At 44.1% G+C, this 18211-nt stretch overlaps 1 protein-coding gene across 5 annotated transcripts in view; it reads right to left on the bottom strand.

The window, feature by feature from the left end:
- The window catches only part of Gak (cyclin G associated kinase), a 56763-nt gene that overhangs the window by 12974 nt on the left and 25578 nt on the right, over window positions 1–18211 (bottom strand). For 4 of the 5 annotated variants that reach the window (XM_048447014.3, XM_048447015.3, XM_085691502.2 and 1 more), the window contains 7 exons: window positions 17096–17229; window positions 13071–13265; window positions 12516–12633; window positions 12010–12089; window positions 2771–2964; window positions 1717–1863; window positions 211–609 (listed from right to left, as the gene is read on the bottom strand). In XM_048447014.3, the coding sequence (XP_048302971.2) occupies window positions 211–609; window positions 1717–1863; window positions 2771–2964; window positions 12010–12089; window positions 12516–12633; window positions 13071–13265; window positions 17096–17229 (1267 nt within the window). The remainder of the gene's footprint in view (window positions 1–210; window positions 610–1716; window positions 1864–2770; window positions 2965–12009; window positions 12090–12515; window positions 12634–13070; window positions 13266–17095; window positions 17230–18211) is intronic. The other variant, XM_048447016.3, reaches the window with a different exon arrangement.

The following is an 18211-nucleotide window of genomic DNA, read 5'->3' as shown; positions in this document are numbered from 1 at the left end:
CCACATGCAATTTCTCCAGAAGGCAGTTTCCTCCCTCCACATGTCAATATAACAGTGATGATCCTTTTTCTACATGGCAGGAAAGGTTAACCCTGATTCATTACCATGAAACCAATTTTATGCATAACTGAAATGTACACCAGTGTCCTTGTACAGTGTTTTGTACCCCAAGAAGAGAAACTGGGCTTGCCAGAAGCAGAGGAGCCTCACCACCAAGCAGGTCACCAGGAGTTCCCATTTGAGCAGCATCAGATGGTACAAGAAGGCAGCTCAACAGGTCAGTGTTGCTGGAGGGAACCCTGCAAGTCTGCAAGGGGGCAGCAGGCCCTGAGTCACCCTCAGAGTGCAGGCCTAGGAGATCCACACCCTCTTCCTGTGGTGCAGGCTCCTGTGGGGCAGCAGGCATGCCCACATCAAATATTAAGTCTTGCTGTCTGGTCCCAGCTGCCAGCCTTGGTGTGTCTTCTCCAGACCCTGGCTCCCTCTCTTCACTGGGGAATGGAGGCTCTTCTTCATCTGACATTTCACTTCCATCTCTGTCTGCAATCAGGACAGACTGACTCTCCTTAGGAGAGGTATTGTCTGCACCAGTCTCTGGTTCTTTTTCCTCTGTGGAAAGAAAACCATCAGTTGATTGACTCACATGCTGGGGTAGCTGGAAGAGGGCAGAACAAGCTGACATAACCAGAAGCCTCAGTAGGGCCCAGGTTGCAACCACACAGCCAATACCAGGATCCTCGTGCCCACCCCCGTGGCCAACCTTGGGCCTCAGAGCATATGTCTTGAGGCTTAAAATTCACAGACCGTCCTGGAACCATAATACTGACTTATATCCAACAACAAAGAAGCTAAGGTTTTAGGGTTTTCCCTCCACTTTCCCCGAGCCCAACCTCAAAGAGGTCTACCTGCTAGCCTCTCCATCTCTATGGACAGCCTTGGTAAATCACAACCTAGCAGGGGACATACCATAGCACTTCTTAGGGGAATTGTCACTTGCTGAGTGAGTGGCAGTGGCATACCCTGGGATATGTCCTGGAGGCGAATGGTCAAGGTGAAGGTCCTAGGTATTTAGTTGTAATAACTAGGCTGTGAGATATGAAGAAGGGACTAAGAAGCTCAGTAGAAACTGGAGGCAGTAAAAAATAATATAACTCCCAGATGGAGATGCAACCAACCACCATGATTCAGTTTATCCTTCTACTGAGGCCCCTTCTCTGCTCCTTAAGAACCTCTGGGTCTGCTAATAAGACTATGTGTACAGGGACTTGGTCAGCAAATAATTTCAAATCAATAATGAAATGAAGTTGATACCTCAGGCTTTATGGGCATATACATGTGTGTGTGTGTCTATTGCTATCTTGGAAGAATACACAAACTGTTCTTAATTTATGTGCCAGGCACCAGAGCTAAATATGTAGCTCAGTTGTAGAGGATTTGTCAGACATGCATGAGACCTGGGGTTTGATCCTCACCAACACAATTCCTCCCACAGCAGGCCAATGTGTAGGATCTGCAGTCTCTCTAAGGCTACCCCAACTCTGATTGTCCCTATGAAGTTAACCTAAGTACCTGACCTTAGCATATGGCCCTTGCAGAATGTTATAACTGTGTGGTTAACAGAACCTGATGTCAAGTTAGTGGTGACAAGTGAGTCAGGGGCACTGGACAGACTGGTCCCCAAGGAAGGAGGAAGGATTAGCTGTGCCCTGTGCCTACCCTGCCAATCCAGCGTGTGAAGAAAGTGGTTGGTGTCCGTGCTGCTGCTCTGCGGTGAGTCCGACTCTGTGATCTCGGCCTCCGGAGACCCTGCCTCAGCGTCATACTGAGCTGTGGAGCCTGGCTGCCGGGGTAGCTCTGGCTTCCCTGCCAGGAAAGGGCTGGCATCAGGCTACCTGTGCCAGGCACAACACTGGGCAAGGTACAGCCAGAGCAACAGGGCAGGTAGGCCATAGGGACACCTGTACCAGATCCTTGAAAACAAGGTCTGGCGGCAGGCAGATTCCCACCATTCTTCTATTCAGATGCTGTGTCACATCCATGAGCACATACAGCATACTCACAGCGCGCGCGCGCGCGCGCGCGCGCGCGCACACACACACACACACACACACACATTCGTTTTAAGAATACTGAATTGTTTGCAGATTAAAAATACAAAATGTACAAACCCAGACCATAAAGAAGCCGCAGGCAGCAAGTCAAGCCCAGCCTGTCCACTTTTTGTAGAAACTGGGCTGACATAAACAGAGGAGGAGAGCCATGCTGAAACCCGCAGGTCTTAAGCTGTCTCACTCTCAATGGGGCACTTATATTGTCATGCCCAAAGCATACGACCTGAGTCAGCTTATGGTGCAAACCTAACTCTGGAGGGAATCCTTCCCAGTCACAGCTTCGTGTTGACCCCCAAAGCTCCAGGCTCATGTACCGAGAGAGCAACAGCATCTCACTCTGCAGCAGTGTTTGTCAACCTTCCTAATGCCGTGGTGACCCCTAGTCATAAAATGATTTTTTGTCGCTTCTTCATAACTGTAATTTTGCTACTGTTATGAATTGTAATGTAAACATTTCTGGAGAAGATGTTTGCTGAAAGGGTCACGACTGACAGGTTGAGAACAACTGCTCTTATGAAACAATGAGTTTCTGCTACCTTCTGTAGCACCTAGGAAAGCACATATCAGCAAGCGGTGCCCAAATCAAGGGGAAAGGTACCTGTTCCTGTAAATCTTTCCTAGAAGTGTAAGTACACTGAGAGAGCCAGGACATAGCTTACCAAACTTAGACAGGATGTCCTGCTGCTCTTCCCTGCTTGAAAAGAGAATCTTGGGGTTCAGGCCCCTCAGGCTTGTATTCTCCCAAGGTGGAGCTTCTCGGCTGGGCCTGTCTCTTGGTTCCACCTCCACCTCCAGATTTACCTGGAACAGATCTGGGTACTTCTCCTGAATGTCACAAGCGTCCAGGTCATACCTACAGGTACCAAGAGGGAGTGTGTGAGTAGTGGCCAGGGTGTTTCAGAAGTCCTTCAGCATCCGCAAAAAGGATAACAGACCACTGGTGAGGCAGTGGACACATAACCATTCCTACCTGTGGGACACAGGCACTTACAGCAGGACTGATGTACTCAGGATCACTCCCCAGGTCCCATAGTGTCAGGGCAGGGTTTCCCTGGCTGTTAATGTAAAAGACTAATAAGCTAGATTTCTGTTCTCAAAGTCTATGGGAGGCTAAGTGCTCAGAGAGACTACAGGACAGCTGCCATGACTCCTACATCCAAGAAGACAGGGAAGCAAGTTCCACAAAGCAGACCCATAGCCCTGACCAGAGGCCCTAGGTCTGAAATCTTAAACAGATTTTTACAAAAATATGTGTACCTTGGCAAAAATCCCTAATAGATAATCATAAATCCAGGACTTCAGGGATTCAGTTATTAGAAACTAGGAGTAAGACTTGCTGAAGATCCAGGGAGGCAACTTGGGCTGTGAGAAGAGGAACAGGCAGAAAGCAGGAAGCTGGGAGGTCATAGGGTCTTCAGACATCACAGCAGCATGGGGAGCAGAGGATGATGAGCCAGGCCACCCTGTAGGCAGCAACCTTAATCATTTTATAGACTGTCCCAACATGGTAGCTCCACACTGCTCTAAGAAATCCTACATTCTGAACATCCCAGAGTCACAAACATATCCTGGTTTTATAACACATTTGCCACATAATATCTCTGTACGTTATAGTAAATTTTGTACCTATCAACAACACCATTGCCAACAAAATCTAAGAAACACACACAGTAGTGGTGACCCATTTTTAGGGGTGTCCCAGGTGCCAAGGGCTTCTCTGAATCTGTGACTGTAGTTATCAATACTACTGTGCAAGGAGCACTGGGGAGCCAGGGAGGAAAGAGTGGTGACCTGAGTGGCAAAGCAGTGGCTCATTTTGTTTCTTACTATTATAAAATAAGCATGCAGGTGGGCCTGCAAAGTTTAAGACCCCCAGTTTATTACTTCCTGCCTGGGAAGCAGCCCTCTGCATATTAGAGAGCACAGACAGAGCAAAGTGACTTGGCCCTGTGACAGGGGCTTTCCCTCCAACTGTCTTTCAGTTGGGACGTAACTCAGTAACTACATGGGGCTAAGCAGAAACAGCTTACATGTAGCTGATGGCTACAGGGAGGAAAGGCTGAAACTTGCCATCAGTGAGGATGGAGGGACAAGGCAGGAGAACCCACGGAGAGTATTCTATGCACTTGGCAGGCTCAGCCTCTAAGACAGGTCGATGACAGTTCTGGGCACAGCTCATTTCTAACTTCCTTGCCCAACTGACCTTAAGGCTGCCCAGCCTAGCCAGCAGGGCAGTGAGGGCACAATGAGGGTGTGTGAGCAGGGGTAAGGAGTTGGGCTTTAAGATACAGCTCACAGGCCCTGGAAGGTGGATACCAGTATGTCTAGGCCCCAATGAGAAGTGAAGGGTATTCTCACACATATAGTACATTGTAAACAATATTCTGATTTGTGTCATGACTGTAGTATGAAGCACTGAAACTCACCTGGGACCCTCACTCAATCACAGGACCCCTCAGATCTGTTGCGTATTCCATGACCAGACTGACCCACTCAAGCTGATCTGATGGTATTGCCTGCAATTCTTTTCTACAGCTACAGTTCAGGTGCTCTGGAGAGCAATCTGCTGCACTTATATGTAGCTTCTCTTGTCAACACCCTTGCCTTACTGCAGGCTTATGTAATCAAAACAGATTTCTATGATTAGAAGCTCCCCCAAACTCAAACAACAGTACCATTCCCTGGATACTTCAAATAAGAGAAATCAAGTTTTTCATTTTTTTTCCTAGTTACTGAAGTTTGAGAAACTCAAGTCACTGTACTAAAGATCTACATGATGATTTATTTACTTGTTCTGCTGACCAAAAATAGACATGACAGCAAATGTAGTTTAACCATTCTGTTAATGGATGCCCACAAATACATGAATGGTCTGCTGTTGCCCTCACTCCTTTCATCAGACCACACTGCTTCCTCTCAAAGCATCGCACCGTGGTCCGCACCAGCTGTTGCCGACAGTGACTAGATCTTTAGCCTGTGTTTCTGAGGTAGTGGCCATTCCACCACTTTTAGCCTTTTTAGTCATCATTGCATGTATATTTCTAAAACACGGCTCTTGTAAACTATACACATTTGAGGTCTCCTTTTAGTTGAGTTGTTTGTTTAAACAACATGATAGCATCATCTTTCATGTGGCATATTTTGTACATGTGGAATCAGACTGACACATTGGGGATGGGTTTGCTTGTTTTCTGTCCATTCCCTCTGGTTCTGTTTCATTTCTCCATCCTTATCTTACCTAGATTAATCATATGCTGTGTTCCATCTTCTTCTCCTCTACCTTTACTAAGCTCTTTACTGCTTTCTGTGTAATAATAACTGACTTCCTTAGTCTACAATTACCACATTGCTGACTTCCAGGCCTCAGAGGCTGATGAGGAAACATTTCATTGATTATCTCTCTTGACTCTTTGGTGCTGCTGTCATGTATTTTACTACAAACAATTTTTTTTTTTGAGGCAGAGTCTCTCTATACAGTCCTGCCTATCCTAGAACTGGCTAACTATATCAGGTTAGCCTTGAATCCACCTGCTTCTGCCTCCTGAATGCTGGAACTAAATGTGTGTGCCAACATAGCCAGTTCCAAACAAATCTTAAAGCCCATGATAATGCATGATTTCTTATGGTAGGCAATATACAATTTTACCTACTAAAGGGAACATCCCAATTTTCCTCATATCTTTTTTTTAAAAATATTTATTTATTTATTAGGTATACAATGTTCTGTCTGCATGTATGCCTGAAGGCCAGAAGAGGGCACCAGACCTCATTACAGATGGTTGTGAGCCACCATGTGGTTGCTGGGAATTGAACTCAGGACCTTTGGAAGAGCAGGCAATGCTCTTAACCGCTGAGCCATCTCTCCAGCCCCCCTCCCCCATATCTTATAACTAGTTTCAGGCTTGTTTTCAGTTTGTCTGCCCTTTGGTAATAAAGTATTCCTATTTCCCTGACCACATCTGCTAAGCTAATCACACTATCCAAGAGCACTTTCCCTAGATACAGAATTCTCATACTTTCTTTCATCACTCCTAAGATGTTACCGCACTGACTTCTGGCCTCTAGCTCTTCAGTTCACTAACAGATGTTAGTTACCCTCGTCACCATGACAATCATGACATCTGCCTACCATGTGCTTGTCATTGTCTAGCTTCTATCAATTTAACTATGTTCTGAGGCAGGGGTTTCTCTTAGACAACCCTGTACACGTAAAGACCTGACACCCCATGGGCTTAGATGTCTACTGCTTTTCTAGGAGCTGAATCTGTTCTTCTCCTTTGACTTCAGATCTGGGTCCAGCCTTCCTTCATCTCCCCTATGCTCAGTCAGAAGAATACATTCTTTACAATTCATTGTGCCTGCTCTGCTGCCAACACATTTCTCAAATTCTTCATGTTAGTTATGTCTTCAGTCCTAGAATTCACATCTGTCTTGTGTCCATGTTCCTGGTCTACTAAAATTTTCTACTTTCCTCTCTGATTTCTTTTTTTTTTTTAAAAAAATTCTTTATTGTATTTTACTGTATTTATTTTGTATGGGTGTGTATGTGTACATGCACACGAGTCAGCCTGAATTAGGAGGTCACAGGACAACATGCAGGAGCTGGCTCTCTCCTTCTACCATTTGGGCCCCTGGAATTAAACTCAAGTCATGAGGTTTGGTGGCAAGTACCTTTACTTTGCTGGTCCTCCCTTTGATTTCCTGAATAGGTTGTCTGGATCCATTTTCTGCTGCTGTAATAATACTATGACTGATTTAGAGAATAAAAGCTTATGCTTTTCATGGTTCTGAAGGCTGAGAGGTCTGAGACTGGTGGCTGCACCTAGTGAGGGTTCCTAGATGGCACTGGCCAGACAGAGTATCCTAGCCCAGACCTCTTCCTCTTATAAAAAGCTAATGGACAGGTCCCTACCTTCATGGCCTCATTTAATCTTAATAGCCTCCCAAAAGCCAGGCTCCCACACATCATAGTTAGATCAAGTTTTAATCCTCTTAATAATTCTAAATGGAGATTAAATTCCAGCATGAATTTTTGTGGAGACATTCAAACCATATCAGTATTAGTCAGAACTATTAAAAGTTCTTGCTCATTAACTCTAATACCTAAATCATATAATCTCTCATCTACATTTTCTTTAGTCATTTTGTCTTAAAAAATAATTAACCAGACCTCCACGGTGGCTGAAAATTACAGAAACTACTGTTTGCAAGAAAGAGTGAGGCACCTGTAATCCCAGTACTTTTAAGACTGAGGCAGGAGGATCAACATGAACTCTAGGCCAGCCTGGGCTACATAGTTGATATGAGCCTAAGCTACAGAGTAAGAGACCTTGCCTCAAACAAATTAAGAATGAAGTATCTTTCACTTCCTTGGTTAGAGTTACCCCAAGATATTTTATGCTATTTGTGGCTATTGTGAAAGGTGATGTTTCTCTGATTTCCCTCTCTGCTTCTTTATCCTTTGTGTATAGGAGGGCAACCGATTTTTTGGAGTTGATCTTGTATCCTGCCACATTACTAAAGGTGTTTATCAGCTGTAGGAGTTCTTTGGTAGAGTTTTTGGGGTCGCTTATGTTCACTATCATAGTGTCTGCAAATAACGAAAGTATAACTTCATCCTTTCCAATTCGAATCCCCTTGATCCCCTTATGTTGTCTTATTGCTATTGCTAGAACTTCAAGCACTATATTGAAGAGGTATGGAGAGAGTGGACAGCCTGTCGTGTTCTTGATTTTAGTGGAATGGCTTTGAGTTTCTCTCCATTCAATTTGATGTTAGCTGTCGGCTTGCTATATATTGCTTTTATTATATTTAGGTATGATCCTCGTATCCCCAATCTCTCCAACACCTTTATCATAAAGGGGTGTTGAATTTTGTCAAAAGCTTTTTCAGCATCCAATGAAATGATCATATGTTTTTTCTTTCAGTTTATTTATATGATGGATTACATTGATAAATTTGCGTACGTTGAACCAGCCCTGCATCTCTGGGATGAAGCCCACTTGATCATAATGGATAATTTTTCTAATGTGTTCTTGGATTCGGTTTGCCAGTATTTTATTGAGAATTTTTGTTCAATATGTTCACATGTCAATGTTCATGTGTGAGATTGGCCTGTAATCCTCTTTCTTGGTTGTGTCTTTGTGTGGTTTTGGTATCAGGGTAACTGTAGCTTCATAAAAAGAATTTGGCAATGACTCTTCTGTTTCTATATTGTGAAATACATTAAGGAGTGTAGGTATTAGCTCTTCCTGGAAGTTCTGAAGTGAAAGACCTATTTGACAAGAACTTTAAGTCTTTGAAGAAAGAAAGTGAGGAGGTTACCAGAAAATGGAAAGACCTTTCCTGCTCTTGGATTGGGAGAATCAACATAGTAAAAATGGCAATTCTACCAAAAGCAATCTATAGATTCAATACAATCCCCATCAAAATCCCATCAAACTTCTTCACAGACCTTGAGAGAGAACAATAATCAAGTTTATATGGCAAAACAAAAAACCCAGGATAGCCAAAACAATCTTATACAATAAAGGAACTTCTGGCGGCATTACCATCCCTGACTTCAAACTCTATTACAGAGCGACCGTATTGAAAACAGCTTGGTATTGGCATAACAACAGAGTAGTCGATCTATGGAATTGAATAGAAGACCCAGATATTAACCCACAAACCTATGAACACCTGATTTTCGACAAGGGAGCTAAAGGTATACAATGGAAGACGGAAAGCATCTTTAACAAATGGTGCTGGCATAACTGGATGTCAACCTGTAGAAGAATGAAAGTAGATCCATATCTATCACCATGCAGAAAACTCAAGTCCAAATGGATTAAAGACCTCAACATTAATCTGACCACTTTGAACCAGATAGAAGAGAAAGTGGGAAGTAGTCTACAAGATGTAGGCACAGGAGACCACTTCCTAAGTAGAACCCCAGTAGCACAGACAATAAGAGAATCAATGAATAAATGGGACCTCCTGAAACTGAGAAGCTTCTGTAAAGCAAAGGACACTGTCAGTAAGACAAAAAGACTACCTTCTGACTGGGAGAAGATCTTCATCAACTCCTCATCAGACAAAGGTTTGATCTCCAAAATATACAAAGAACTCAAGAAACTAGATACTAAAACTCTAATTAACCCAATTAAAAAACGGGGGTACTGAACTGAACAGAGAATTCACAACAGATGAACTTCAAATGGCCAAAAGACACTTAAGATCATGCTCAACCTCCCTAGCAATCAGGGAAATGTAAATCAAAACAACTTTGAGATACCATCTTACACCTGTCAGAATAGCCAAACTCAAAGACACCAATGATAGCCTATGCTGGAGAGGATGTGGAGTGAGGGGAACACTCATCCATTGTTGGTGGGAATGCAAACTTGTGCAGCCACTGTGGAAATTAGTGTGGCGGTTTCTCAGGAAACTGGGAGTCAACCTCCCTCAGGACCCAGCAATTCCACTCTTGGGAATATACCCAAGAGATGCCCTATCATACCACAAAAGCATTTGTTCAACTATGTTCATAGCTGCACTATTTGTAATAGCCAGAACATGGAAACAACCTAGGTGCCCCTCAATAGAACAATGGTTAAAAAAGGTGTGGAACATATACACATTAGAGTTTTACTCAGCGGTAAAAAACAATGACATCTTGAATTTTGCATGCAAATGGACAGAAATAGAAAATGCTTTACTGAGTGAGGTAACCCAGACCCAAAAAGAGGAATATGGTATGTACTCACTCATAAGTGGATTCTAGCCAGAGTTAAAGGTCTTTGAGCCTATAATTCGTGATCCTAGAGAGCCTAAATAAGAAGGTGAACCTGAAGAAAATCATATAGTTATCCTCCTGGATATTGGAAGTAGACAAGATTGCCAGGCAAACTTGGGTGCACAGGGGGGGTGGGGGATGGAAGTAAGGGGAGAGGGTTAGAGAGAAGGGAGAAGGGGAGGATAGGGGATGGCTTGGGGGAATGGGATGGGGGAAGGGAGGAAGGATGGATATGGGAGCAGGGAAGTATTTATCTCAACTAAGGGAGCCATTTTAGGGTTTGCAAGAGACTTGATTCTGGAGGGGTTCCCAGGCCCAAGGAGAGGTCCCCAGACTGTTCCCTGGGCAGCAGAGAAGAGGGTGCCTGAACTGGCCTTGGTCCATAACCATACTGATGAATATTTTGCATATCACCATAGAACCTTCATCTGGCGATGGATGGAGATAGAGACAGAGACACATATTGGAACACTGGACTTAACTCCCTAGGTCCAAAGGAGAAGCAGAAGGAGGGAGAACGTGAGCAAGAAAGGCAGGACCAGAGGGAACCTTCATCTGACGATAGGTGGAGATAGAGATGGAGACCCACATTGGAGCACTGGACTGAGCCCCCAAGGTCCAAATGAGGAGCAAAAGGAGGGAGAACATGAAAAAGGAAATCAGGACCGCGAGGAGTGCGTTCACCCACTGATACAAGGGGACTGATCTAATAAGAGATCACCAAGGCCAGTTGGACTGGGACTGAACGAGCATGTGATCAAACCGGAGTCTCTGAATGTGGCTGACATGGGGGCTGACTGAGAAGCCATTGACAATGGCACTGGGTCTTGTTTTTTCTGCATGTACTGGCTTTTTTGGGATCCTAGTCTGGTTGGATGCTCACCTTCCTAGACCTGGAGGGAGAGGGGAGGAACTTGAACTTCCCACAGGGCAGGAAACCCTGACTGCTCTTAGGACTGAAGAGGGAGGAGGAGAGGGAGTGGGGGGGAGGAGGAGAGGGAGTGGGGGGGGAGGAGGAGAGGGAGTGGGGGGGAGGAGGAGAGGGAATGGGGGGAATGGGAGGGTATGGGGAGGAGGGGAGGAAGTGGAAATTTTTATAAACAAATAAATAAATAAATTTAATAAAAAAAAGAAAAAAAAACAAAGGCACAGAAGTAGAAATCATCTGACTTTTCAATAAAAGGATACTGGTTGAAAAAAATTAAAGCAGTTCTATAGTGTTTTATGAGAAGCTTATGATACTAGAAAATTTACATGCTCTAATTAGAAGTTGCTAAAATGTTAAAAAAAAAGAATGAAGTATCAATATCAAAGAGACAAACGCGAGAGATTAGCAAACACTCACACACACACACACACACACACACACACACACACACACACTCTGAAGCTGTGACCTGTGGCAGGCTTGGGGAAGCACAAAGAACAAGAACACAGCATGGCAGATGGCACAGCCCTTGGAAATCCTCTGCTCGCTCCTGGACTACTCATTTCCTTTCTGCCAGGGCGGGTAAGTGTGCTCAATGGAGAAGAGTCCACTAGCAAGACCCATACACCTGAATCTGAAAATATATCCTGACGTTTACAGGCTACACCAACAACCTTGAACTGGTGAGTGATGCCAGCTGCTCACCACAAGCTAGAACTTAGTATATACAACAGCATCCCGCAAGCCCTCTATCAGCCTACAGGGATATTACTCAAGTTTGTGCATATATTTGTCTGTAAAAGCAGCCCAAGCTTCTAGAAGGTAGGACCAGCATGTTACCTCCAAACTTAGTACCCAGCAGAGCCCTGTGCACAGAACGAAGAATCGAAATGTGGAATAAATTTTGCCACTCATTGGTTATGCCACATCAAGACTTAACTAGCTAAACTCTAAAAAGAGATGCATAGGGTCAGTCCAAAGGTATCAGGGTACAAAGTGGAAGGCACTTGGCCCTTTGTAAAGTGTGAGGGGCAGAACAAGCAAGGGCCTATGTCCACTTTTGCAGTCAGCATCATGTGGCAGGTCTTTCACCTGCTAGTCTTTTTTTGGGACTGACCCATACGCATGTGTTCAGCTAGTGGTTCTGGGTACCTGTCCCTCTCCAACAGCAGCACAGTGCAACACCAACATACTTTGCAAATTTCACAGTGGTTGCATTTCGAGGCACGAACCCAGTGTGGAACTGGATCTGGAACATTTTCATGGACGCCATCTACAAGAAGACCAGCACAGGAGACCCATTGAGAGTGCATACTAATCCCAGATCAGAGTTCTTCCCCTAACTGCTGCTAGATGGGGCACACACAATTTAAAGCACAGGACAGACAGGATAACACTATCTGGAGGCTGGTACTCTCAGCCAAATGGCTGGTGAGAGTGGAGAAGATGCCCGCATAAGGCTCAGAGCAGCTTGGGTTGAGGCAGGAGAGGCACCAAAGCTAATCATAACAGCTCTTCATCAAGACTATGGCCTATGCTCAAGGGGGAAATTCTTGACCTTTCAGGCTAAGGGTTTGACCCATGTCACATAGAAAGTATTGAGGACTGGCCCAAATACTTAAAATGCCTTACAGCTCACTGGATAGTAAGGTCAATCAAGAGGCCAAAACACACAGTAAGCAGCTCTAACAATACTTACCTTGGCCTGCAGCCTCCCTCCTAAAGTGGATCTGGCATGGTAAATGATGATGAGCACATCCCCTTGAACTGTTATGCCCAGGGGGATAACAGCCCTGCCATCCTCAATTTTAAATTCCCTGGAACACATTAAGGCTTATGTAAGCTAAAATAAACAGACAAATAAATAAATAAAACAAGAGTTCTAAGATTTTACCCAATACTTGAATCCACACTTTCTCTAGTTGTTTGTATAGGTTACTAGCAGAATATTTATTCCAGGAAATTACTCTTTTTGTTTGCTTGTTTTTCAAGACAGGGTTTGTCTTTGTATCCCTAGCTATTCTGGCACTTGCCCTGCAGACCAGGCTAGCCTTGAACTCAGAGAGCCACTTGCCTCTGCCTCCTAAGCCTAAGAAGTCACTGTGTACATACATCCCTCTCCTCCACCCTTAGCCCAACATGCAGTCATCGGTACCTAGCACATGTCTACCAGAACACATGGCAGTTTCTACTTCAGAAGTCTGCAAGAGGACACAAAACATCAAGGGGTGAGTCACCCCAAATCTGTACTCACTTCATCCTGTCGTATTCCTGGGATGTGGTGGTTATGCGTTCCTCCCCAACATAGACCTCACAGAATGGTCGGCAGCCATTCCTCTGCTTGCTGAACAATGGCACAGGGGTCATGACAACAGATTTCACCAGCATTGGCTTGCTATGGGGTGTGATGGGCTCCTCTGCCACCATGTCACATACATATTCAATATACCTAAGGCAGACATGCATTTGTCACTCAAGTATGTGATGTATCCTCAGGGGACAGGACAAACACATCAGTCACTTTTCTTTCTCAAATAAAGTATTTAATGCCATAAATCTCCCTTTGAAGGTTTGTTTTAGTTGTTCTTCAAAAATCTGTTACTATATTTTGAAAGTATTTTAAATCCCTTGAGGTATTTTACCTTCCTTTTTTACCCATTAGTTGTTTAGAAGTTTTATTTTGAAATATTAACCCTTAGGCCCCAAGAATGTATTTTTGTATGTATAATTTCATTTTTTTTTTTATTTTCGGAGCTAGAGAGAGGGCTAAGCAGTTAAGAGTACTTGCTGCTCTTCAGAGGACCCTAGTTGAATTCTCAATACCCATATCAGGCAGCTCACACTGACCTTTATCTTCAGTTCCACTGGAATTTGAAAACACACACACACACACACACACACACACACACACACACACACACATAATGGCTCAAAATGAGGTTGCTTTAATGTTCCACACGTGTTTGAAAGAAATGTTATCTTTGTATTTATGGTGAAACATTCTACAGCAGTCAGTTAGTGTTAGGAAGTCACTGATACTATGTGTATTTATTCTACTGACTACTGAGAGAAAAATAATGGTACTCAATCTTAAAAATTTTTATTTTAAAATTAATTTATTTTATTTCATGTGTGTCAGTGCTTGTCTGCATGTATACTGGTCTACTCACCACTTGCACATCTGGTACCCTGGAGGCCAGAAGAGGGTGCTGGATCCCCTGGGACTAGAGCTACATACAGTTTTGAGTCACCATGAGGGCATTGAGAATTGAACCCAGGTCTTCTCCGCAAGAATACCCAAGTGTTCTTAACCACTTGACCATTTCTTCAGCTTTACCATACCATAAATTTTGATTAAGACAAAGACCACATAGATCAGACTGGCCTCAGATTTCTTACATAATTGAGGCTAGTTTTGAACTTCTTATCTTCTTGCCTCTAACTTCTTCCAAGTACTGGGATTATAGATATGTGCCTCTATGATCAGCTTTGTTGTTGCTTTTGTTTTTTGGAGGTAGAGGTTTGCTATACAGTCCAGGTTGGCCTTGACTCATGGTCCTCCTAGTCCTAATTTCCCAGTCTGAGATGACATGTATATACCACCATGCTCAGCTTGAATCTATTTTGTCTACTGACGATAGAGTTTTTCTGACTTTTTTTTTGGGGGGGGGGGGGTGTTTCTATGGTTTACTTCTCTAAGAGCCTGAGACTCTCACACTACTGCAGTGCAGCTCTACTAATGTAAATATCCATCCATCTATCCCCCCTCCCTGGCCCCCGGCTGCCATCTTGTCTGCTTTCCTTGCTAGGGTCTTTGGCAGATTCATCAACTATCTTAAGTGTCCTTCTGAATTCCAAAGTGCTCTTTGGTTGTTTATTTCCCTCAAGAAAGAAAGGGCTAGACACTATATATGCTTTCCTGAGACTGTGGAGAACAGTTATCAAGGAAGGGATACTCTGTTACAATACCCCAAGGCTTTACTCATGCCCACTACAGTATTCTGGGTCTTCCCATGTAGTATTCAGTCAAATACGTCCTGACAACAAATGCAGCATCTCTTCAGTGCTCTTTACATCTGAAGCAAGTTGATGGCATGAGGGCCCCAGTTTACAAGGGGTTTGTAAAAGGCATAGATGTGAAGTTGTACCAATCACTATTAGGACAAGAGTGGCATATGTCACGGTGCCTCTAGGAGGTCCCAGGGTTCCTGATGGAGTCCCAGAGACACTGTTTTATGTTCTACTCACCCTCAGCAGCTCTGCTGCCCACATCTCTGGCCCAGCAGGCCCCAACGTGTAGGAAATAGAAGCACAAAAGACTAAGAGCTGAACATGCTAAAATCCTTCCAGCCACCCCTAACAGAGGCTAGGAAAGGAACAGAGATGTACAGTCACTCTCCTTATATGGCCTGAGGAACACACTGCAGTCATGACGACCAACCCACCAGGCAGTGAGCAACTAAGGTGGGTCCCATTCCCAAAGGAATTATGTATGGTGAGAAGAGCACCTACTAACCCTTCTGCCAAAGTGTAGGGTCCTTTACTGGCCTGGGCCTTTGCCTCACATAGCATCCATGTTGTCTTTTTGTGTTATGCTCCACCCATCCTCACAGCTCTGCTGCTCATAACAAAGCCCACTCTCTTTCTCAGTGAGAAGGCTGATCCACGTCCTTCCAAGTACTCATTTAACAAGAGGACAGTGGTGGCGCATGCCTTTGATCCCAGCACTTGGAAGGCAAAGACAGGTGGATCTCTGTAAGTTCAAAGCCAGCCTGGTCTTCAGAGCAAGTTCCAGGACAGGCTCCAAAGCTACAGAGAAACCTTGTTTCAGAGAATACTTATGACGGGCAGTGTCTCTCTAGACCTGGACTTCCAAATGGGATTCTTGCTCTAGGGGAATGGTGAATACTAAACATGAGTGGACATAGCAAATGAAGTAGTCCAATAGAGAATGAACAAGGTGGCAAAGCCAGGCACAGCCTCAATAATTTGCTTTTTAACCAGACATGACAACTCATGCCTATAATTTCAGTATGAGGGCAGCTAAGACAGGAGATTGGTGCAAGTTTGAGACTAGTCTGGCCTATATTGCAAGTTCTACGCCAGGCTGAGCTTCACAGTGGGTCCCTATGTTAAAAAACCAAAAAGATTCTCAGAAAATTAGGAAACAACCTTCCTCAAGACCCAGCAATACCACTTTTTGGTATATATCCAAAGGAATGTTCAATCGTGCCACAAGGACATGTGTTTACTATGTTCATAGCAGCTTTGTTTGTCATAGCCAGAACCTGGAAACAACCTAAATGCCCCTCGATTGAAGAACGGATAAAAAAAAAAAAAGTGATATATTTACACAATGGAGTACTACACAGCAGAAAAAAAGAACGACAGCTTGAATTTTGCAGGAAAATGGATGGAACTAGAAAACATTGTTTTGAGTGAGGTAACCCAGATACAGAAAGACAATTATCACATGGACTCACTCATAAGTGGTTTTTAAACATAAAGCAAAGAAAGCCAGCCTATAAACCACAATCCCAGAGAACTTAGACAACAATATGGACACTAAGAGACACTTATATAGACATATTCTACATGGGAAGTAGAAAGAAGAAAAAGACAAGATCTCCTGAGTAAATTGGGAGCATGGGGACCTTGGGGGAGGATTGAGGTAGGGAGGGGAGAGGCAGGGAGGGGAGCAGAGAAAAATGTAGTGAAGAAAAAAAAAACACAAAAAAACCCAAACCCAAAACCAAAACAACAACAATTAGAAAAAAAAAAGAAAAAACAAAAGGAATGTTTTCCTCTACATTGCAGGTGAGTGAAAGGCCTACTTTATGTCAACAGGAATGTTTGAGTGAGTCTTATATGCATTTTTGTGACCTCAGAACAAGCGGGGTAACATTTCATATTTGAAAGTTTGAAGGTTCAGACTGCATTCCCAAATAACCTTCCAAGTCCACACAAGGCTGGATCCCACAGAAAACATGGCCACACCAAGTTCACACATTTATTGGAAAACCTGGTACCCAGGCACTCAACAGGAGGCTGCCATCACAAGTCAGAAGCCATCACAACTTGAGAGTTCCAGCTGAAAGTCAACTGTGGTCTACACTTGCTGCATACCTGTGGGCACAGGTCTGGGGGCTGAGCTAGAAGCCACAATGATACTAATTTGGCGTGGAACAAACTAAAGTACCTGACCTTAGGTCCAACACAGTGAAGGCAGCATCACAAAAGCTGTAGGCATCACTGTCCCCAGCAAGAATCACCTGGTACCTTTTGTGGGATGGCCATATGCCTGGTGGGCAGCGCTTCATGCTGAACATGTACACAGCAGCCTCTGCAGTGCTGAAGAGACGGCAGAAGCACAGGAATGCACAAACTGCTACAGCAGAGGCAGCTCTCCCATCCTAGAATGGAGAAAGAAATAAATTTCCTTTACACATAGGCCCTGCATAAAAAAGATGAGGGCCCACAGCAGTTCCTATAAACCTCCCAACTGTCTATGGGCCTAAGAGAAGGACCTCATGCTGGGCTTGTTTAAGAACATATAATATGCTTGGTGCAGTGGGAATTCAGAGCCCAGAAGATAACAATCAGTAACAAACTACACAGGTTGGCCTCCTAGTCAGGTTGGCCTGCTGGCCTCACCATGTTTAATTCCTTCCCAAGACCTCTCATCAACATCTTTCTCTTCATTTGTGTTACTGGGAACTGGACCCAGGCCCTCCTACATGCTAGGGAAATGTCATATCACTTATTTTGAGACAGGGTCTTGTTAGGTTGTTTAGGTTGTCCTTTACCTTGTGATCCTTCTGCCTCAGCTTCCCAAGTGGCTGAGGTTACATACAGGTAGTATCACCAGGTTCATCTTACCACTGTTCTTGTTGTAATATTTATTAACAGTTGTAGCAGATGTGATGCTACACGCCTTTAATCCCAGAACTTGGGAGGTAGAGGCAGGTGGATCTCTGTGAGTTAGAGACCAGCCTTGTTGGGAATATTATTTCCAGCTGTGTGACTTTTGTTTACACCGCATTTGTTTAACTCTGTGAAGCTGTGTGGCTGTGCCTGTCTAAAATACCTGATGGGCTAATAAAGAGATGAACAGCCAATAGCGAGGCAGAAGCAAGGAAGGACAGGTGAGGCTAGTAGGTCAAGTGTATAAAAAGAGAAACAAGGAGGGAAACAAGGAGCAAGAGAACAAGGACAGGAGGACATTAGGGGCCAGCTACCCAGCTACACAGCAAGCCATGGAGAAAGAAGAAAGGTATACAGAAACAGACAAAGATAAAAGCCCAGAGGCAAAAGGTAGTCAGGATAATAAAAGTTAAGAAAAGCTGGCAAGGGCTGGAGAGATGGCTCAGAGGTTAAAAGCATTGTTTGCTTTTC

This window comes from Myodes glareolus, chromosome 8, assembly GCF_982192425.1.
Source record: "Myodes glareolus chromosome 8, mMyoGla1.1, whole genome shotgun sequence".
Classification (NCBI taxonomy): domain Eukaryota; kingdom Metazoa; phylum Chordata; class Mammalia; order Rodentia; family Cricetidae; genus Myodes; species Myodes glareolus.
This window is presented reverse-complemented; position numbering and strand designations above follow the sequence as displayed.